Here is a 22,894-nt window from a genome sequence, read left to right on the forward strand (position 1 = left end):
AATTACCAACACTTTCTTTTGCATTATACGATACTGAAATGCTTACTGTATCATATCATTTATCATTTCAATCCTATTTATTCATTGTTGCTGGATATCATTGTTAAAGCATTAATTAAGGTTTTTAATATATTCTGTAGAATTTGAGGGAATAAAGTCAATAAAAAGTGAGATTTCTCTTCATTTACTTTTTTATAGTAAGGTTAATGCTAATAAAATTAACGTGATATTTCTAGGCATGAAATAAGTGTTTTAAAATTTTAGTTCACTTTTCACATCAAAAAGTAACACAACATTTAAAAGGATCAAGTGAGGTCCTGGAGGTAAACATGTTTCAAAAAGTACAATAGACAAGCATACAGTATTATCGTTGTCATTGAATTGATAAACATTGTCTTCAGTTTTACCCTTTGTACAAAATGAAATCTTCCTGTCCCTGTCTTACTGAACTCCTCTCTCTTCATACACACAGATGTGTGTATGCATTCACACTCATATGTGTATATTATATATATATGTATGCTTACATATATATATATATAATATGACACTGATTACTAATGGTTACTATTAAATAACTCAGTTAATTTATTTTTTCCACATAAAAGGATTGGCTGCTTTTTATGGATGAAAAGACTATCCTGCTACATTCCCATCTTCAGCAATTTCACACACTCATGTTACTTTGGATTCTTGCACACAGAATTTGATAGCAATGAAGCCAAAGTATACATTAATCTAGCAAAGATTTTCAAGTTTGTTTTTGTTTTCCTGGATCAAGTTTCCTGACCTCTCTGCATAAAAAAAGGGGACCAATGACATAGTGGAAAGGAATACTGGTTTTAGTGTCAGCAAATCAATTAAGGATTTAGATGTATTCTAGTATATCAGTGAGCAAAGTCAGAAATGAAGTTCTTCATTTAGAATCCTGTCTATGCCATTTATTATCTGTGTAGATCACTCTGAAGTCCCATATTCCCTGGAATAATTTATAAAGTTAAAGCTCTGTCAGCAGCTGAATATCATTGCCTTTGGAAATGTTTATCCTCTGGATTCAGGCAGAGAAACAGTAGATAGCAAAGGAGTATGGGGGAATTCAGGAATATGCCTTTTGTATTAGCAGAACAAGACTGAGAAATAAAGGAAAGTAAAGGAGGAAGAAAATCAGTTTCAGAAAAGAGTGCTCATATTTTCCTTCTAACTTAGGATGATGGTAATAGATTTAGAGCTGGAAGGAAATTCAGAGATCATTGCATCTAAATCCATTATTTTACAAATGAAAAAACTGAGGCCAAGAGAGGTTGAGTGACTTGGCCCAGAACCACAAAGCTAAGTGTCCGAGATAGAATTTCAATCCAAGTTCTCCTGACTCCAACACCAGTGGTCTATTTAATATACCACACTGCCAGTAACTATCTAGTAATACCAACACATTTTGAATAACATAATAGGAGTCAATAGGAAAAAAAAGTATTTGTCATATGGAAAGTGGCCTGGTGGTGGACAAATTTCCAGCAATACATTTGTTCCATGACTGAAATATAGTGATACTCCAGTCCTGCTGCTTCTGACACACACAAGAAACTTTTTCCTTCCTATGTGGGTAAGAAATTCTACAGGATGTTTTTGTTTTCCTAGCCCATGTGCACTGAGTAGGGAATAGAGATCCTTCTCTATTTCCTCTCATCTATCCTTACATAGTTATTATTTCTTTAAAGGGTTAAAGAGAGAGCAAGATGGGTAAATATTAGCTATTAGGTATAAGAGATTCAGTCACCCACAAAATAAAGATAGTGAGTGGCCATAATATCCGGGGTTATTGTAATGCTTGTTGCAATGTTCTCTTAGAGCAAGGATGTCTCAATGTAACCTCACATTCCATACATCTAAAAGTCAGGTAATTAGTTTTTACCATAAAAATTGTATTTCCATCTGCAGTCACTGTTTCTCAGAATACCGGAGTTGTAGGGAACTTCACCTCCCCTAGTCCTCCTACAAAATGACTTCTAAAACATGCTGACAAGTGGTCATTCTGCTTTTTCTTAAAGACTTTCAGTATGGACAATCAAATTATATCCTGGGGCAACTATATTTCTGGTTAGCTCATTTGTTAGGACACTTTTTCCTTCTATGAAATCTAAATTTATGTCTTTATATGTTCTATTGCTCTCTATTGCTCTGCCTTTTGGTATCAAATTGAATAAGTATGATCAGTTTTTTCCACAGCATGGTTTATCAAATATTTGAAGAAAGCTTCCTATCCCCCCAAGTCTTCTCTTCCGCAAGCTGAACATTCTTAGTTCATGCAATTAACCTGTACATGGCATGATCTTGAGGCCCCCCCATTTTCCTGGTTGCCTCTTTTCTGGGCACTCTTTACCTCACCAGCATCCTTCCTAAAATATGACATCCAGAATTGAACAAAGTACTCCAGATGTAATTTGACCAAGGCAGAGTTCAGAGGAGCCATTTATTCCTAATGCTGGAAGTTATGTCTCTTAAAGCAGGTCAAGATTATGTTGGATTTTTTTGGCTGCATGTGGGTTACATTTTGACTAATATATAAATTAAAAACTGCCCTCTAACCATTTCTCCCTAATGTTGTGGGTGGGAAGACAAATTTATTGAACCTAAATGTTATATTTTACATTTTTTCCCCATTAAATTTTCTGGTGTTAGATTCAAGCCAGGGTCCTAGGGTTCTAAGATCCTAATGGAGTCTGTCATTAATGTGTTAGCTCCCCCTTCCAGCTTTGTGCTACCTATAAATTTGATAAAGATACCATCTATGCTCCTATGCAAGTCATTAATAAAATGTTTAAGAGCATAGTGCCAAGCACAGATTATTGGGATACTGTAGATTTTCTTCCTAGATGATATTTAACCATTAATGATCAATACCTGAGTCTAACCATTCAACCAGCTCTTAGTCTATCTCACTGTACTATTTTCTGTCCCATATCCCTTCACCAAGGCAGGATGGTAAAATGGAAAGAGTGCTGGATTTAGAATGAGAGCAAATCCCAGCCCAGCCACTTGTGCTTTAAGTGACTACCACTGTTCACTTCTTGGGACATCAGCTTCCTTCTTAGTAACATGAGAAAGTTATGCTAGATGACCATTAAGGTTCCTTTTAGCTCTAAGCCAATTATCTTATGTTCTGATCCACACACACATAAATACACAAAATGAAAGATGTGCAAGTGCTTTGGTAAAACCTAGACAAATAGTATTTACACTGTTCCCTGATCTGTCAGTTCCCCTGTCAAAGAAAAGAAGTAAATTTAGTCTGGCCTAAATGATCCGTTCTTCATAAGTATTCTGGATATTTGTGCCTTCTTCTTTAGATGCTTAATACAAATCTCTTTACTAATATATTCTATAATTATTGCCTAGAAGTGAAGTCAACAAGTAAATTCTATTCCAATCTCCCTATGGCATTATCATTTACCAAGTATTCCATGTTTGAGGCCTTGGAGTTATCCTTGACTCTTTTTCCCTTTCTTGCTTCTTATAACCAATCAATTAGGAAGTCCTATTAAATTCTACCTCAACACAGTCTCATATGTTTATACCTTTCCCTTTATTTCCATTGTCATCACCCTAGCAATTGCACTTATTGCTACCTTCTTGGACCTCTTAATAATAAACCTCTTAATAGATCTCTCTCTATTATCCCTCCCCTCCAATCCATCCTTCATATTGCTAGCAGATTAGTCTTTCATTAGCATATATCTAGTCATGTTAAATCTTCTACTCAAAAATATGTAGTAATTTCTTCCTGCCTACCAAATAAAGTTTGAACTCCTTTAGCTCCCACTCAAGTCTATCTATAAACTGGTACTCCTTACCTCACCACTATTATCTCATAACATTCCTAATACTCTCAGAAGTCTTTTCCTTGAAAACTAACTGCATTTTCACAGCTCTGTGCCCTTGTTCATTCACTTATGTTTTTTATGTCTACAATGACCTTTATTATCCTCTTAACCTCTTTAATTTTTCTCATTCTTAGAAGACAAACTTGGATGCTACCTACTCCATGAAGTGATCTTGGATCTCCCCTGTTCATTGTCATATTCCTCTACTGAAGTTCATATAAAACTGTCTTTTGTACCCTGCTAATACACTTTTATTTAATGTTATTTGTTACCCTCCTCCTAGACTATAAGCCCACTGGGACAGGCTACATTTTGTGCCTTCCTTAATGTCTAGCACAGTACTCCACACATGGTTCATGTTTAATAAGTTAATTGGTTTTAATTCAGAGTTTACAGTAAGTAATATATGGTTGCAGAAGATTATAGGTCTATCAGTTTGGGAAGATAAACAAAGCTAACATCTATGTAGGGCTTAATATGTGTCAGACACTATGCTAAGAACTTTCCAATTATTATCTCATTTTATCCTCACAACAAATCCTGAAAGCTAAGTCCTATTATTATTCCCATTTTACAGATGAGAAATTTGAGGCAACTAGTGAATATCTGTGGCCAGATTTAGGCTCAGGTCTTCCTGACTCAATGTCTGGTGTGTCATCTGGCTACCTGACCATAAGAGTAAAAGTAGATTAGCATCCTGGTTCATGATGAGAAAAGAGAATCTCAGCCCTTTTCTAATTGTGACCATTATCAGAGTTTCTACCCTGGGGGAGATAATATAACTGATGGGAATTGGTATCACACTGATGGTGTATTGGTTGCCTTGGGAGACAAATATTTCTATTCACACAAAGGCAACATGCAGCTAATCTACACAATGCAATAATTGTTGCTATTTATGAGACTAGTCCCTCACTAATACAGCTACAGAAGGCTAAAGTCTAAGGGAAAAGGAAGGTGTTAGCAGAGACTGTGTTTGCAATGAAGCAGCCATGCTAGGGTTTGGAGAAAGCTATCACCATTTGGAAGTAGTCCATGGTGGCCTTGTGAGTCCTGGTTCAGTGGAAGCATGATACCTCTTAAAGCCACCTAAGATTCCTCATTTATGGTATGCTTAACAAAAGCATGATAATCACATTGTATTTGGAGGCTACCTTTTACATACGTGTCCACCTTCTTGCTATCCTGCTTCCTTGAAATGGTGATTAAAAACCACAAAACCTCATCCATTCTAAAAACATTTGTGGAGTAAATACTATAGACTCAGAATATTTCAAAACGCTATGGAAAAAAAAATTAAGCTTAAGACACTGTCCCACACTGTGAGATTTTTACATGAGGTAAGAAATTGTTAGCAGGTTATGTTTTTTTCTCTTGCTTTTCAATGGAAACCCTGCAGAAAAGGGTGAAAAAAAAAAGGAACTTAGATCTCTGAAACCTTGTACCCTGAATAAACTTTTTTGGTCATGTAATCTACACCAGAAACTTATTCAAAAGCATCTTATTTCTGTAACTCATTGGAGAAACAATAACTCGACAAGTATTTACGAGGCACCTACTTTGACAGAGCACTAAGGAGATTAAAATATTTGGGTAAGATCTGAACTCTGACTTCATGTAGTTTACAATTTAACGGGGAAGGGAGAGAAAGGGGAACATAACTATACAAAACAACTACAATATGAACACTCTAATATAAAACAATATATCATAAGTGCAAAAGAGAGATGCCAACAAATTACTGTGTAAGATTCTAGGAAGGAAAGATCACTACTGGGTAGTAGGGGAACAAAAAAGACTTCATAAGGATATGTTTTCACTTGGCTCCAAAGGATGAGTATGATTTAAAAAATCAAGAATGGAGAGTCATTTCTAGGCAGAGAGAATAGAATGAGTGAAGGTACAGTGTGGGAAAGTCTTGTGTTTGGGGCGGGGTAAAGGGGAAGGGTAAAAAATCCCATTTGGCTGAAACATAAAGTATTGCAAGAGACTGCACTGTGTGAGGTAAATCTGGAAAGCTAATGGGAGGCAGGGGACTGACTTAGGCTGGCACTTGATCTATTTAGCTTTAACATTAGAATGAAACAACATACTAAACAGGTCAGAAGTCATCCACCAATTAACATAGGAAGGATAGTCAACAAAGATACTGCAGTGCTTAGAGCTGGTATATGTATCATCACCACTCCTTTTTACCTTTATGTAGAAATGAGTCTGGTCAGCAAGGGACTCCAGAAACCTTGGAACATCAACCATGTCTGAAGGGCCTTGACACTATGTGAATGAATGTTTTTATATTCTTAGGTGACCATGAAGCCACATCAATATGGTTGAAGCTACTAGGAAACTTCACTGAGGGAGAAACAGCCTGATTCTTACTGGCTCCTGGGCCATTAAAGTTCTAGAGATGGCACTGTCACCTTTCAGGGAAAAAAAAGACTAACCCTGTTGACGTGGTCCTATCATCTGTAACAGCAAGGACCTCGACATATGCAGGAGGGCCTCCTATACAGGTTCTTAGGTCTATTTTCTAAAAAGAAAGCAACTTTTGAGGGGTCAACAATCATTTAATCAAGCACATATATCATTCACTTAATTCAGGGGGAAAAGTCAGAACCCTAACCTTCAGAGAAAATGCAGAAATAAAGACCAACAGACAGGGCTTCCACCTGTCTGACCATAAGCAATATGTACATCACAGATTGACAGACAGATCCAACTGTCTGATCATACATACATAGTTACCAGACAGAGAAGCACCAACATCTGGGTTTTCAAAGCCGGGGGGCTTCTTAGTGGCTGCCCAGAGTCTCCTCTGGCCAAATAAACACTTCCAGTGAGTAAGCCCCAAAGTAAAACCTCACCTCATTTATACATTTTTCAGAGCTGGAGGGCAGGACCTTCTGACCCAGTGCCTCAATAGAAATTAACAAAAGTTATTGAGGCCTATTAATGGGCAGGGAAGATCTGTAAATCTTCCCCCCACCCACCATTAATCTTAAATGACCATGATATTATTCAGCAAACTCCTCCCACCCCAGGCTCCATGTGACTCAGGCTTCCCTGTAGTCCAAGCAGGTCACATGGGCCTATTAATGAATAGGAAAGTTCTCTCCATTTAAATTATCATCACACTGAGGCAACTCCACTTCTGGATAGTTCTAATTATTAAATTATACTCATATATACTCAATATACTCATAATCCTCAACAGCTCCAAGAAAGGAGAGGATGGTCTCAAGGGGACAGAAGCTGAGCCCATATTTCTCCTCAGAGATGTAAAGAGAATAACAAAAAGTATAAAGTTAGGAAAGAAGGGAGAATAATAATCAAGCCAGGAAAGAGACAAACAGCAAGATAGATTCCCGGCTTAAAGAGTTTTATGGAGACAGGGAAGATCAAGACTCAAACCCAACAGAAAATGACCCCAAAACACTAACAAGCAAAACTCCAGGCCTAGACACAAGTCCAGGCAGAATTCAGGGAAGAGCTGAAGCTTGTTTTAAGGATCAAAAGATGATTTTTAAAATCAAATGAAAATGCTATGAGACAACATGGGAAAAAGGAATAAGAGCTACAGAACAAAAATTTGGAATAAGAATTTACAGTTCAGAATATGAGGTATAATACTTTACCCAAGGGGAAAAAAACTCCCTGAAAATTACAATGGATCAAATAAAACTTAATATCTCTATGACACAAGAAATAGTAAAATAAAGTCAAACAGAAGAAAATATAAGGTATATTACAGCAAAAACAACTAACTAGGAAAACAGTTAAAGACATATAATTTAAGAATCATTGGATTACCTAAAAGTCATGACCAAAAACAAAAGCCTAAACATCATATTTCAAAAAGTCATAAATGAAAACTATCCAGCATCTCTATGAACCAGAAGGAAAGGTTAGAAAAAAAATCCCCTGGTCATCTTCTGAAAGAAACCTTATAATGAAAACTCCAAAGAAAATTATAGTCAAAATCCAAAGCTTCCAGGTCAAAATAGTGTTAGACTGTATGGGAACTCAAACTCAGCTAAGTTTTATCCTAAAATACTAACCATTATACCTACTCTACATAACTTTTATTTACTGACCAGGTAAAAATGAACATTTTCCTTATTTATACCTGACCAGATCTATGCATAAGGAAAATCAATCTGGCTCTAATATGAAGGGAAAAAATAGAGGATCATTAAAATATGTATAAAAGCAAATAGAAGGTCAGAAGAAGGTGACTAATAAGCAAAACAATTTTTAAAATGTTTTGAATTTATTATATACTTTTTTTTTTTTTACCAACCACACTGAATAGAGATTCACAGTTTCATATACAATGCTCATTTACGTTCTCCTTTGAATACGGAAATCCTCATGGATTTGTGTGTGTGTGTGTGTGTGTGTGTGTATGCATGCATTAAGTTCAGAATAAAAACAAAACAGTTCTATACATTAAAAGTTAGATATATGATACAGGAGAAATGAAAGGAATGATTTAAAGAAGATAGGAACCCAAGTTCCCAATATAACTCTTTCCAGACCACTAGTAATCTATAAAGTTATACAAAGCCATGGTTAAATGAAGAAAGAAATCTAGCGTTATGATTAGCCAGTAGGATTCATACTAGACTAATCAAGACCCAATCCAAAATCATCCAGTAGTCCTAGAATGTACTCATAGAAGGGAGTGTAACATAGTATAAAAGTCAATGAACCGGGAGTAAGGAAATATTATGATTTCACATTAACCAGCAGCACATTAACTTTTGTCAAGTCAATTCACTTCTGAACCTTGTCTGTAAAATGGGGTTGGACCTCTATATTCTGTAGTCTTTGGAAAGGCATATCTCCTCTCTGATTATCAAAACCAGGAATTCAAAGACCTGGACAAGGAGACTAAGAATCAAAGGTAGATTAACAAGACATGTTAGCTTTAGGATGCTAAGGATATAGTGTCATCTTAAATGGGATGAGAGATAGTGACCAGGATTTAATAGTAAAAGTATTACTATCCAAATGACTATTTTGATACAGTGACTGAGTAACATTTGTTTCTTGGACATTTATAGAATATATGTTTGACCATAACATGAGCAGAGTAATGCACCTACTTGTGTAGGCATGTATTTTCTATGCAAGCATAGAAAACAGATGTTGGAGGTAGGAAAACCAATTAGGAACTTTCTTCTAATGGTATAAGTAGGAGGAGAGAAGGTACTGTTAGGTTCAGTCTAAGATCATTGGAAATAGTGCTGAAATAAGAATTTTGCTCCAATCTATCCCAATTGAGACCCATTTCCATGGTTAAGTTTTGTGTCAGTCTTCTCAAGTGAAAGGAATACACTGAAGGAGTAAAAGGTGAATATAAAATTCTGCAGTTTCCTATGATATTAGAATGATAAACTGATTGCTGTTGTTGAAGAGGACGATGTCTTGACTTGCAGGTGAATTAGATTTGAATGAGGGAGGGTTGGGCAAAGCTGACAGCTTCACTCTTTTTCAGAGTTATTAGAGTCCAGTGGCAAGAAGAAGGTCAAGAGAGACACTGGTGACCCAGGATGCAGTGGGTGACCATTGTCTTTCTAGATTAAGATCTTTCCCAGGTCTCAGTTTGTCTGAGGCCACAGCCATTTGATGTCTAAGGGCTAGGTAAGAATTGGAACAAAAGATGGGCATCCAGTGGAGGATGGTAAAGAGCCTCAAATTTATGGTATATCTTTGTTAAAGGAAGATCTTTTAAAGAAGCTGATGTTTAGCTTGAAGAAATGAAGGTTCAGAGAGAGACATGATATCTGTCTTTCTGGATCTGAAAGGGTATCATTCAGAAAAATGAATCAGATTTGTTTTGTCTGTCCTCAGACTGAGGTGAGTACAATGAGGGGATGTCACAAAGAAACAAATATGGGATTCGAGTAAGGAAAATTTTTTTTTATGATTAGAAGTATACCTAAGTAGAATGGGGTGGCTTTGGGAGACAGTAGTTTCCCCCAAAAGCAGGTCTTCCAGGATAGGCTGGATGACTACTTGATAGGTAAATTGTAGATGGTCTTTTTGCAGGAGGGTCACTGTGGTCTTTTGAAGTAACACTAAGATTCTGTGCTTATTTTAATTTTGTTGTTTGACATATAGTTCTGTAAATCATGTCACTGAACTAGACTGGTCAAACAATGACAGAATACCTGGCTTTTACTTCTAAGAAAAAACAAACTTATTAAAAATGACTGCTGAGAATAAACTTAGTCTTAACACCTTATACTATAGGGATTTCTCTGTAGTCGTTAGGGGAAGTTGTTTTTTTTCTTCATTAGAGCATGAGATCGTTGATGCTGATGGGACAACTCAGGGGAAATCACCTCTTAAATAAAACTCTGATACTGAGCAGCCTACTCATGTGCATCTCAAGTCACAGCTGTTCTGAACAAGGTTTTCAAAAGGTAAATAATGAAAAAGGACCATTTCCCATGGATAGTAAATGACATTTTCTACTACTTTTAAAAGTATTTCTAGCTATTTAGTCATTTACTTAGTTTACTTACCTCATGATAGATTGCTAGTAGAATTTTAACTTCTAAATATACCAAAAGACTTGGGAATCATTTTCAAGTGTAATAATTCATAATTGATATGAAAATGTAATAAGTTGCAAAACAAAATCATGCTAACTTTCACATTTAAGAGACTTTTTCCTCCTTTTCCAGGATCAAGAAGGATTCTTCCAGGAAAGTAATGACCACTAATTTGTCTCAACTACCAGTTGTACAGTTGTGCTATGAGAATGTCAATGGATCTTGCATCAAAACCCCTTACTCCCCAGGACCTAGAGCCATCCTGTATGCGGTGCTTGGTTTTGGGGCAGTGCTGGCAGTATTTGGCAACTTACTGGTTATCATCGCTATACTTCATTTCAAACAGCTGCACACACCTACCAACTTCCTTATTGCTTCCTTGGCCTGTGCTGACTTTTTAGTTGGGGTGACTGTGATGCCCTTCAGTACGGTGAGGTCTGTGGAGAGCTGCTGGTACTTTGGGGAGAGTTACTGTAAATTTCACACGTGTTTTGACACATCATTTTGTTTTGCATCCCTCTTTCACTTGTGCTTCATCTCCATTGACAGGTACATTGCTGTCACCGACCCTTTGGTCTATCCAACAAAGTTTACGGTTTCTGTTTCAGGGATATGCATTGCCCTCTCCTGGTTCTTTTCAGTGACATACAGCTTTTCTATTTTTTACACTGGGGCCAATGATGATGGCATAGAGGACTTGGTACTTGCACTTACTTGTGTAGGAGGTTGTCAGGCTCCACTGAATCAGAATTGGGTTTTACTTTGTTTTCTTTTATTCTTTGTACCCACAGTTGCCATGGTCATTATATATGGCAAGATTTTTCTGGTGGCTAAACAGCAGGCTAGAAAAATAGAAAGCACCAGCAGTCAAACCCAGGCATCTGCAGAGAGCTATAAGGACAGAGTGGCCAAACGAGAGAGAAAGGCTGCCAAAACACTCGGGATTGCTATGGCTGCCTTTCTTGTTTCTTGGTTGCCATACATTATCGATGCAGTAATTGATGCTTATATGAATTTCATAACTCCCCCTTATGTCTATGAGATTTTAGTGTGGTGTGTTTATTATAATTCAGCTATGAATCCCTTGATCTATGCCTTCTTTTACCCTTGGTTTCGGAAAGCAATAAAACTGATTGTGAGTGGCAGAGTCTTAAGGAATGATTCTTCAACAATGAATTTATTTTCTGAGGAAGCAGAAATAGATTGAAAAACATTGCAATAAATCCAATTTATATGGATCAAGAACAAAATATAAGCATATGTCTGGAAATAATCTGTCCAATTAGATGGAAATTACATTCAACCCTTAGTGGTTTTGGAACAAGTATTTGCATATGTACTGAGTTACAAAATTGGCTCATATGTAGGTATGACATTTCTGTATGTATTCTTGCTTGCTTATATCTCTGCCCTCTTTCACGTCAATTACTAATCAATTACAATCAGCTGAATTCTACACCTCCCTCCACTTCTTCAAGTAATTTGAAATTTTATTCTTTTCTCTCAGAGACACCTGGTGTATAATATCCTCCAAAATATGCAGCAAACAACTCCTCTTGAAACTTTCATATGTAAGACTCTGATAAACTCTAGTTTCAGATAAATTTGAGGTCCATGAGCAAGTCATTTAACTTCTCTGAAGCTCAATTTCCTTGTCTTTAAAACTGGGATAGGTAGAACTACCAGGTTGTTGGGAATAAAATGCTTTTACAACTTTAACGTGCTTTATATACACTTGGGAATTATTACCATTCCTGTGTTAGTTCTAGAAATTCTTTTTAATCCCCAAAGTTTCATATTAAGACTAGCCTATGAGATTTCACAGCAATTGGTTTGGGAAGAATTCAAATATTAAAAGAACTCTGTTATTACTTTTTTAAAAAAATGCTCAACTATGATGCCATGTTTAGAAATAGCCTATGTTTTCTGGGTCTAACTGCTGATACACTGTAGGGTTGTAAGCATTATATATTGCATAATACTTTTTTTTGAGAATATGCAAAATTTGTTTTAGTAGAAAGAGAAAATGGGTGTGTGTGGAAGAAGTTTTTGTTTTTTTTCAATTCAGTATCTATTCTACAAAGAGCTACTTCAATGATAAATCAATCAAAAATTCTCAAAAAAACATTTCACTATTCAACATTCAATTATCTCAAGATATAATGTGCATTTCTCAATACAAAATTAATTTAACCCAGCTTAATTGCAAGATAAATTTATGTGATATATTCAAATGGAGCAAGAGGGAGGAAAATGAACAAAACAATAAATAGGTCCTTCACTTCCCTGCCAAACACCTATGCAAATTATGTGCATAGAGTAGACCAGGGGTATCAAATATAAATTGAAATGGGAGTCATCCAACCATACATAAGGCTCTCTGCAGGTACATAATGACTTAGAAAACTCATATATTAACATCGGCTATGTTTTATTTTGTTTTGATTTTTTAAAAGCATTTCCCAATTATGTTTTAATCTACCTCAGCTGCCCTAAGGGTAAGTTGTTGGTCACATGGGGCTGTTTGTCCCCTCTGCTGTAGGCTGTACTGTAAAATAAATCTTTTTATTTTATGAACTGGAAAGGAGAACAATAAGTAGTCACAATGCTTTACTTCCTCCAAAAAATGGCCTTCTGTACATTTTAAAGCTTACTTGTTTTCAAAATCGCTTTGAAACTAGTCAGGGTATCTCATTACAAGTATTTATTCATGTAATCCTATTTAGTGAAACCCCAGATTCTGTGTACTGACCTACTCTCTCTCCACCCTGAGGGAGATTGAATGCAGACCAATAGATTTTAAGGTCTTATCTGCTTCTGTGAAGAGAAGGAATGTACAGGTGGCTAGTAAGTGTCAGAGATGAATATTGTTATGCAGTGACTGAGTTAGTTGGGCAGTAATGGAATAGGGGAAGGAGAGATACCTTTGGGATAACTGCTAGACCTAGAAATGTAAGGAAGTCATAGAATCATAGAGTTTGAGCTGAAAGAAATCTTGGAAATCACCTAGTGCAACTTCTTCATACAAATGAGGAAACTGAGGCACACAGAAATGGACAGACCTGGCCAAGTTAAAAAAAAGGTAGTAAGTGGGAAGTCAGGAGTTGAACCCAGATCTTTTCACTGTACCAGGCTGCTTTGGGGAACATGATGAGAAATGGGAAGGTCAGAGATCTCAGAATGAATTTTCCCTCACCTCATCTGTAACTGACGTCATTGCTACTTGCTCTTGGTATGTCAGTGCAGAAGCTGCTGTCTAAAGAAAAGAGAGGTGTGTGGATGCAAATCCCCTTCCCTGGGTGAGTCTCAGTAAAATGTAAATATTCCAGGATAAACCTCAAGAGGAGGAAGTATTTTATCTGAATTCCTACTTGTTTAATCTGTGAACTCTGCTGAAAAAGTTGAATCCATATTTGTCTAATTTGTAAGCTCTGCTGGAAAAATTAGAATGCTTGCCCAGATGAGAAAGGGAACTGTCTGGCTTGCACTGCTAATGTCCAAGGAGAAAAATAGTACTGCATGGTCTAGTGGAAAGAGATTAGATTTGGAGTCAGGAGACTTGGGTTCAATTGCAGCCTCTAACACTTCATAATTATGTGACAAGTCATTTAAGTTTTCTGTCTGTTTCCTTACCTCCCTCCTATTTAAAGTACTGCCCTGATATGGTCAGCACAAATACAAACACATACACATACATAATATACATGCAGAGAAACATTTGAAATCATTAGAGTTGATTCCTTTACCCTACAACTGCAGACTGTGAATAAGTCACAGTGCCAAGGGGAGGACAAGGACTAGGAATGCTCCTCCACATCATAGCTTTATCCCTTGCTGCTAGGTAGCTTTGTTTCTTGCTTGTCCTGGAACTCCCATCTTGGTCCAGGAACTCAGCATTATCTTAAGCTTTTTCCATTCAAGACCCCTTTTTGTGTTTCAGCAGCATTCACCAGCATTGATTGCATGGCCTGACAGAAATACACTGCACGAAGTGTCATGCTTTGTGTTCAAAACCAATGCTGCAGTGAAGTTGCCTGATACAACATGGGCAAGTGCTGCCAGAAATACTTCAGATTCATTATGTTTGATTTTTAATTTATTTTTGGTCATTGAACATTTAGAAATCTTTTGCTGTTGACAAATGGGGTCAACACCCTTAACAAGCTGAAGGAAATCCTCCTCTTTACTCCAGGAGATTTTGTCCAGGAAATTGGTATTATCTAGGAATTTCCCCTTGGTATTCAGGACACTGTGGTCTAGACATTCTACTGGTTGGTCCTGCCTCCAGGAACTTTCCTCTTTCAGCCACGCGGACTATTCCAGTGCTGGTATCTCCAGGACCCAAAATTCCCACCTGAGTGGGAATGGGGTGATATGAGGATGCATAGGTTTCTCCCAGTCCCCAGAGGCCTGAGTTCACGCCCTGTGAATTCTCCTTATATAGGAAAACATCTTTTACCAGAACAAATTTCTCATCACGTCTATTTCAATGCCTGGGCACCCATACCCTATAAATATGCATGCACAAAATGCAGATTAATCTCCCTAGTGGAGGAAGGAATAAAAGGACTGGAAGAATTCTTCAAAACTCACCAATCTGTTGGAGAAAATGAAGTGCTTCTTATCAATCAAGCCCTACTGTGTTCACCAAGCTAGCTCCTGGGGATAAAAAGACAAAAATAAGGGTCTTGGTCCTCAGACATCTTACATTTTAGAAGAGGGGATAACATGAACATAAATGAGAATATATGAAATATGTAGTAAATAAATGTAAATGGGTTTTTTTGGTGGGAGGGGACACAGTGGTTCTTGAACAGAATTTTGAAGGAAATAAGAGATTTTAAGAGTTGGAGGTAAGGACAATCCATTTCTACCATGAGAAATAACGTGTGCAGAGGCATAAAGATAGGAGAGGGAAAGATGTCGGTGAAGAACTGCAAAGCTACTTCAGAAGGAAGATAGAATGTATAAAGGCGAATAATTTATAACAAACCTGGAAAGACAGATTGGATCCAGACTGTGTAGGGCTTTAAATCACAAGAGAGAAGAAGAGTCAGAAGAAGCCAAGAATTCAAGCTTGGGTAAGGGGTTTGGAAGGTCAAAGAACATAATGCAGAAATTAAGGAAGGAAAGGACCATGGAACCTTAATAAATCTGAGGCTTTTTCCATAGACAGTAGAGTTAAAGTCTCTGAAAAAGGAAGGGATTTCCCACATTCTAAATAAGAATGATGAAGTTTCATAGGTGCAACTAGCAAAGGAAAAATACTGCTTTTAAGCCATAGAAACAAGGCTACATTTGGTGGTTGGAGAAGCCCAGATCTGCAGAAATAGCCATGTGGTATATCTGACAAGAATACTCAAGCAGTGTGCTATCTTCCCAGGATTGGCGTCTAGGACCAGGATTCCTTTCCTATATCACATAACACTATAGACTTCAAATGAAATAATTCTGTAATTTGTGGCCCTGAAAGCTTAGAGTCTTTTTCATTGTCATACAACTATTAGATGTCAGAAATAGGACTTGAGTCAGGTCTCCCTCAACTCAAGGCTAGTCCTTTACCCACTTTTCCATGATTCATATCAACATTATTAAGATATCTAAACATCTTATTATGGTTCACACTTCCTACCTTGGGGATTTCATTATAAAAGTTTGGGAGAAATTAAAATATGCTCTTCTTTCTTGAGAGTATATTTCATGATTAGTTCTCCTACGACTCCTTGGGGAACTATAACTTAATAAGAGAATCCTTTGGCAACTTCCTAAGTCAATAAACTGATCAGCATTTCTTGGTCATCTAACATGCCAGGCAACACACGTGCCATTAGGAGTTTGAGAAAGTACCAAGTCTTGGCTGTTGCACTAAAGGAGGAGTTCAGAAGGTAAATAACTAAAGACAGTCTTTCAAATCAATAGCAAATGGCATTATCTAATTAAAAGAAATTCTTAATAATGCACTAAATTCTGGTATATATGAAAATGACAAGAAAAATTTCATCAGTCTAAAAATAATGAAGGACTTGGGGATTATTTTGCAATGGTTTTTGTAGTTACTATATGTGCTGATTGTAATACTTCTATGTTTCTTACAAATTTTATCTCTCCCCCCAAATTTGAAATTTTAGAAACATTCAAAGAATATGGAATTACTTGAACATTCACGCAGGGAAGTGAGGATGAACAGTTCATACCATCTTGCTGCTGTGCAGCTCTGTTTTGAGAATGTGAATAGATCCTGCATCAAAACCCCATATTCTCCCATTCCTCGAATGATTCTGTATGTGGTCTTTAGCTTTGGGTCCGTGCTGGCAGTATTTGGGAACTTGTTGGTCATCATTGCCATCCTTCACTTCAAGCAGCTGCACACACCTACCAACTTCCTCATCGCCTCCTTGGCCTGCGCTGACTTTTTGGTGGGACTCACTGTGATGCCCTTCAGCATGGTGAGGTCTGTGGAAAGCTGCTGGTACTTTGGGGAGAGTTACTGTAAATTTCACACATGTTTTGATGGGTCATTTTGCTACTCTTCTCTCTTCCACTTGTGCTTCATCTCCATTGATAGATATATTGCTGTCACTGACCCTTTAGTCTATCCAACTAAATTCACCGTGCCCATTTCAGGGATACGCATTGCTGTGTCCTGGGGCTGTTCAGTGATATATAGCTTTTCTCTCTTTTATACAGGTGTCAATGATGATGGGTTGGAGGATTTGGTAACTGCTCTCACTTGTGTGGGAGGTTGCCAGGCTCCAATGAATCAAGACTGGGTTCTCTTTGGGTTTCTTTTATTCTTTGTACCAACAATTGCTATGCTTATTTTATATGGCAAAATTTTTTTGGTGGCTAAACAGCAGGCTAGAAAGATAGAAAGTACCAGTAATCAAACCCAGACCTCTGCAGAGAGTTACAAGGACAGAGTGGCCAAACGAGAAAGAAAGGCTGCTAAGACCCTCGGGATTGCTATGGCTGTATTTCTTGTTTCTTGGCTGCCATATTTCATTGATTCACTAATTGATGCTTATATGAATTTCATAACTCCCCCTTATGTTTATGAGATCTTAGTGTGGTGTATTTATTACAACTCAGCTATGAATCCCTTGATCTATGCCTTCTTTTACCCTTGGTTTCGGAAAGCAATAAAGCTGATTGTGAGTGGTAGAGTCTTGAGGAATGATTCTTCAGTAATAAATTTACTTTCTGGAAAAGCAGAAATACACAACTGAGAAAGTTTTTGCATAGAATTCTAAACTAATGTAGATTGAAAATTAAAGTTAAATTAGAATCTCTGATGCTCAATTCAAGAAATGTAATTTTTTTGACAAATTCATAGAAAATTGCATTCAGCTGGTGATAGCCCTGAGACATTTCTTGCCATCATACACTCAGTTGTTTTCAAATTAATATCAGAAGTAGATAGTGTTTACTGACAATGTAAAATTTCTATACAACTGTCAGTTATAAAATGAAGGAAGCTGATCCAAGGAGACCAAACAGAGAAGCAGGGATTCATTATGTGCAAAACTATTCCTAGAAACTTTCTTAACATAGTAAAGAATTGGAAACAAAGTAGATACCTATTAATTAGGGAATTATGAAAGGGGGAGTGTTGTGCATAAATTTTTTAAAATTAATTTATTTGTTTTCAGTTTTCTACAATCACTTCCATATATCTTAGATTTTCCCCCTTCCTCCCCCATCTTTCCCCCCCACTCCCCCCTCCCTCCACAAGATGGCTTATAATATTATATAGGTTCTACACATATATGCTTATTAATACATTTTCACTTTAGTCATGTTACATAGAAGAATTAAAATGAATGGGAGAAACCATGAAAAGAAATGAGAGAAAATGGTGTGCTTCATTCTGCAACCCAGTTACATAATTTTTTCTCTGAATGTGGAAGGCATTTTGCCTCAAGAGTCCACTGGGAATTTTTTAGGTCCTTGCATTGCTGTGAAGGGCTAAGTCTACCAGAACAGTTCCTTGCACACTGTGGTTGTTGCTGTGTGCAAAGTTCTCCTGGTTCTGCTCCTTTCACTCAGCATTAGTTCATGTAGGTCATTCCACAGGTCTCTCTGAAGTCTTCCTGTTCATCATTTCTTAGAGCACAATAGTATTCCATTGCATTCATATACCACATACAACTTGTTCAGCCATTCCCAAAATGATGAATATCCCCTTAATTTCCAGTTCTTGGCCACCATAAAGAGAGCTGCTATAAATATTTTTGTACATGTGGGACCCTTTCCTGTTTTATGATCTCTTTGGGATGCAATCCTAGCAGCAATATTGCAGAGTCAAAGGATATGTTGCACATAAATGGAATATTATTTAGAAAGAAATGACTTTGGAATTTGACAGACTTGGGAAGATTTGTATGAACTAATGCACAGTAAAATAGCAGCATTAGAAAAAAACATACAAAATTATTCTAATAATGTAAATGAAAAGGTAAATGAAATGGAAACTAAACCCTGAATAATCAAAAAATTAAAAATAATCCCAAAGAGCATATAACTCTCCATTCTTAAGAAAGAGGTGAGAAATTATGAAGGTAGAAGGGTTGCTACAATGTCAAATATAGTTACTGTATTAGTGTGCGGGTTTGGGGTTTTTTTTGGGGGGGGGGATATTTAATTGTTTGGTTTTTTTGGTTACCAGAGAAGGTCTAATTCTGGGTGGAGAAATGAGGTGTGATGAAAGGGATATAACAGAATTGTCAGTGATATAAAAGCAGAAGGCCCCAATAAATCTTGTGTTCAATGAAGGGATTAAACTAGTCTTTTTCCTCATCAGTACTTAGGCACTTGATAAGAAGATAGATTTAGAGTTGGAAAAGACAGAATCTTGTATATGTCTTTTGCTTCTTTCTTCAAATAACTTAAAATTTTATATTTTATCTTTGTAGCATTTTTATCAATGTTGTACCCCAAATAAAGGTCATAGCAGCAGATAGCGTTTATATAGCACTTGAAACTTTGCAGAGTGCTTTACAGATATTATCTCATTTTATTCTCAAGATACTTCTGGGAGATAGGTTTTATTATCCCTATTTTACAGCTGAGGAAACCAAGGCAGAAAGAGATTAAGTAACTTGCCCAGGGTCACACAACAAGGAAGTATTTGAGGCTGGGGTTTGGTTGCAGGTCTACCTGTGCTCTATCCATTCTACCACCTCATTGCTTGAAAACTACTGACAACTTTCCTAAAAAAATAAATAGGTTTCAAATAATCAGGTAGTATCATCAATAATGTACTATTCTCTATCTTCTGTGCTTTTCAAATAAACGCACTTTATAAATTCTCTTTCATGCTCTAGTATATATTTTCCCTCTTCTCCTAGAGTATAAACTAGTGTCCCTCAGGGACTTAGATGAGAGAGAAAAAGTTAAAAAAAATAGTTCATTTTCAAGTAAATCTATTTGCATCACCTCTCTAATAATTATTTCCTCACCCACAAAAAGGAGAATTATTTCTACAAAATTGGAATATATGGGATATACATATCAATGAATTTGTGGTAGGTTGGAAAAATCTTCAGAATATTCATTTTCTTGTTCCTCCTCATGTCTACTTGTATTTCTATGCTAAAAGTATATTTTAAACAATACACGGAACTGCTTTTGGAAATCATCTGTATGTTTCTGTCTAAATTCTCCTTCCTACAATGACTATGCAATACTCTCTTACCCCTGAGTTGGACTGTGCACGTTAGAATATGCTGTTTTTGAAAATGTGGATTTTCTTTTATGCATGGAAGCTGACCCAAAGCAAATTGTTCTTCCATCATTTTAGGACCTGTCCTACTACTCATCAATAAGACTGCTTTACCAAACATCAAGATGTTCTTTAAGAGTCATGTGGCCAGCTGTCACAGAGATTTAAAAATAAAACTGTTTTAATTTCATCCTTAATTAACTGGAAAAGAAAGCTAATAAAGCCCTTAGCACACTTTGTCTTTTGCATATTGTGTTATTGTACCAACATGGACACCACTTTTACTGAGCTCAAGGTTGTCTACCTCCAAATCCTGTCTTCTTTCTGTTTCTCCTTACAGTCTCTAACTTGGCATTCTAGATGTGGCAAGTATCATTATCCGTTATTACAATATCTCCACAAGTAGAGTCCTTGACACACTTGTATACCATGACATTTAGGGAGCTCTTGGTCAACATCTGGAGTCATCAAGGGCCTCGAGACTTTGCCCTTGATGACTTTTTCTTTCCCCATTCTAGCTGATGGAATATTCTGCATCCAATCCCCCTACTGCATCATGGTCCAGACTCCTAGTACTAGAACTGCAACCATTGCCTAGCCTTCTGTACCACTACATTCAAGTTATTTTTCATGCCACCTACTTTGTATCATATCTACTTGCAAAGGTTATTAAGTTAGGTCTCAATACTAAAATTTGCTACTCACCAGGTCTCCTCTCGGTGCCCTAGTACTACTGCCAAAAAACAAGAAATAGGGAGGAATCTTTCCCCAAAGATGAGATATCATTTTTATCATGCCACTCTCATTCCTAAACTCCTGTCACATGTAGGTTGGTATAGAGCAGAAATAACAGTGTATAGGGGACCCCCATGCTTTAGGAATTGGAAATGAGAGCAAATACATGTCTTAATAAATGTTACCTTTCATATAGTTGATTATTGGTTTGTGAAAATACTTGTTCATTTAAAAAAATGCTCCTTTTGGAACATTTACCCCTCTGAAAACTGACAATATTGAAGAGCATTTTTTGTAGCACTGCTACACTGGATTTCAACAAGTTTCTTTTTGCTTCAAACATCAGAAAAAAATGTAATGCTAAAGAGCAAAAAAAATTGTTTTCATACACTTTGAATACTTCAAATCACCTTTCGGATTCAAATATTGAATATTTTGAGACATTCTTACTGAAAGGACCAAATGACTCTTGATAATTTACACATGTAGGAAAATAGGTCAAATACCAATTTTCATTGTCTTTCCCAAAGGTCAAGTTTTATTATATATGCTTTAATGCAGTCATGCATAAATGTTATAACCTTCTTTTGACCCTAAAGTTTTAAATGCAACTCATGGAAATGGCCAGTGATATCTGTAATGAAAGCTCAATCTTGAATCCAATTCATATTGCTAAGCTTTTCTGTTGACTCTCATTTAAAAAAAAAAAAGCATTTTGATGCTTTTTTTTATAAAGTAAGCCTTCCTGCTAACTTTCCATTTCTAAGAGAAATAAAGAAAACTACTAATGATTCAATCCTTGACAAGATACAATATTCCGTTTTCTCAACAAACTTAAAGCATGTGTTCCATTTTCATTATTTTTAAGTGCAACATTTCCTCATATGTAACGTAGTGAATAGGATAAAACATCATTAGCAGCAATTTAATTCTGCTTAGTCAATCATTGATCTACAAATCTATTTCTCCTTGTCATTTCTGCAGCACCATTTGTAGCTGCATACTAGTTTTGATGATGAAAGATTATACTTTTTTAAAAGTCCATAGACATTGAAAATTTCATTTGTAGTGTCATTAAGAAGAAAATTTTTACTCAGCAAGATTTTTATTACATTCATAAATAAATGAGATTGCTTGGGCCAGTACATTAATTTCCATACTTACATCCACCACAATCACAAGTCAGGCATATTTCCAATTTTGATTTGTTCTCCACTGATGTTAGTAGCAATTTATACTAATTGTTTTCACAATACTATTTCATAATGAAATGCTCTGAAACATCTTAAATTTTTCAGGACAAAGAGTTTCAGTGGCTTTAACCATACTCATTCACAAATTTGCTTCACTAAAACACTTTGAATATTTAGTTAGGATTTCTAAAAGAAAATATATATATATATATTTTTACCACGCTCTTACTGTCTTCATGGATTTTTGTAAAACTTTTTGTTGTTTATGAAATTCAGATTTCAAATTTATTTATTTTCTCTTACTTTACCTAAGTATTGATAATACTCAAAATGAGCTAATATATAGTGATGTTTAAAATTACATGCCTTGGGGACACTAAAACTGTGCCTACGTATTGAATATAAAATCATACTTTTTATTTTAGAAAATAAACAAGATAGCTCTAGGTGGTAGGTACTACTATAATCCACACAGACCAAAATGACATTGTCTCTTTCCTGAAGAATTCTGTGTTCTTCTTACATGGATCTTTTCAAATTGCCTTTTGAAGTTGGCATGACATATATTTCCTATAAAATAAAAATTAAAATATATATGAATACATTTAGTTCTCTTATTATTGGGCCTCAGAGACACATACAAGAATTTCACAAGGAAGGTATGGATAGTTAAGGAAGCTCTCACAGCAATAAAGTACGGGATATTAAATTAAGAATTTTTACTGAAATTGTGACCTTCGAGGTCCATGTTTTACACTTGTTTGTAGTTAACAGAGCAGATGAAGAGGCTGATGATGGCAA

At 36.3% G+C, this 22,894-nt stretch overlaps 2 protein-coding genes across 2 annotated transcripts; both read left to right on the plus strand.

Annotated features, from left to right (window-relative positions):
• Positions 1–10,012: 10,012 nt before the first annotated feature.
• LOC140526814 (trace amine-associated receptor 9) lies at positions 10,013–12,951 on the plus strand. The gene has a single exon (XM_072643355.1). The coding sequence runs from the start codon at positions 10,605–10,607 to the stop codon at positions 11,649–11,651; it is 1,047 nt and encodes a 348-aa protein (XP_072499456.1). The 5' UTR covers positions 10,013–10,604; the 3' UTR covers positions 11,652–12,951.
• A 3,509-nt stretch (positions 12,952–16,460) lies between these two features.
• LOC140526815 (trace amine-associated receptor 9-like) lies at positions 16,461–17,670 on the plus strand. Its single transcript, XM_072643356.1, has one exon. It carries the CDS (start codon positions 16,588–16,590, stop codon positions 17,668–17,670), a length of 1,083 nt encoding a protein of 360 aa, XP_072499457.1. The 5' UTR covers positions 16,461–16,587.
• The last annotated feature ends 5,224 nt before the right edge of the window (positions 17,671–22,894 follow it).

This window comes from Notamacropus eugenii, chromosome 2, assembly GCF_028372415.1.
Source record: "Notamacropus eugenii isolate mMacEug1 chromosome 2, mMacEug1.pri_v2, whole genome shotgun sequence".
Taxonomy (NCBI): domain Eukaryota; kingdom Metazoa; phylum Chordata; class Mammalia; order Diprotodontia; family Macropodidae; genus Notamacropus; species Notamacropus eugenii.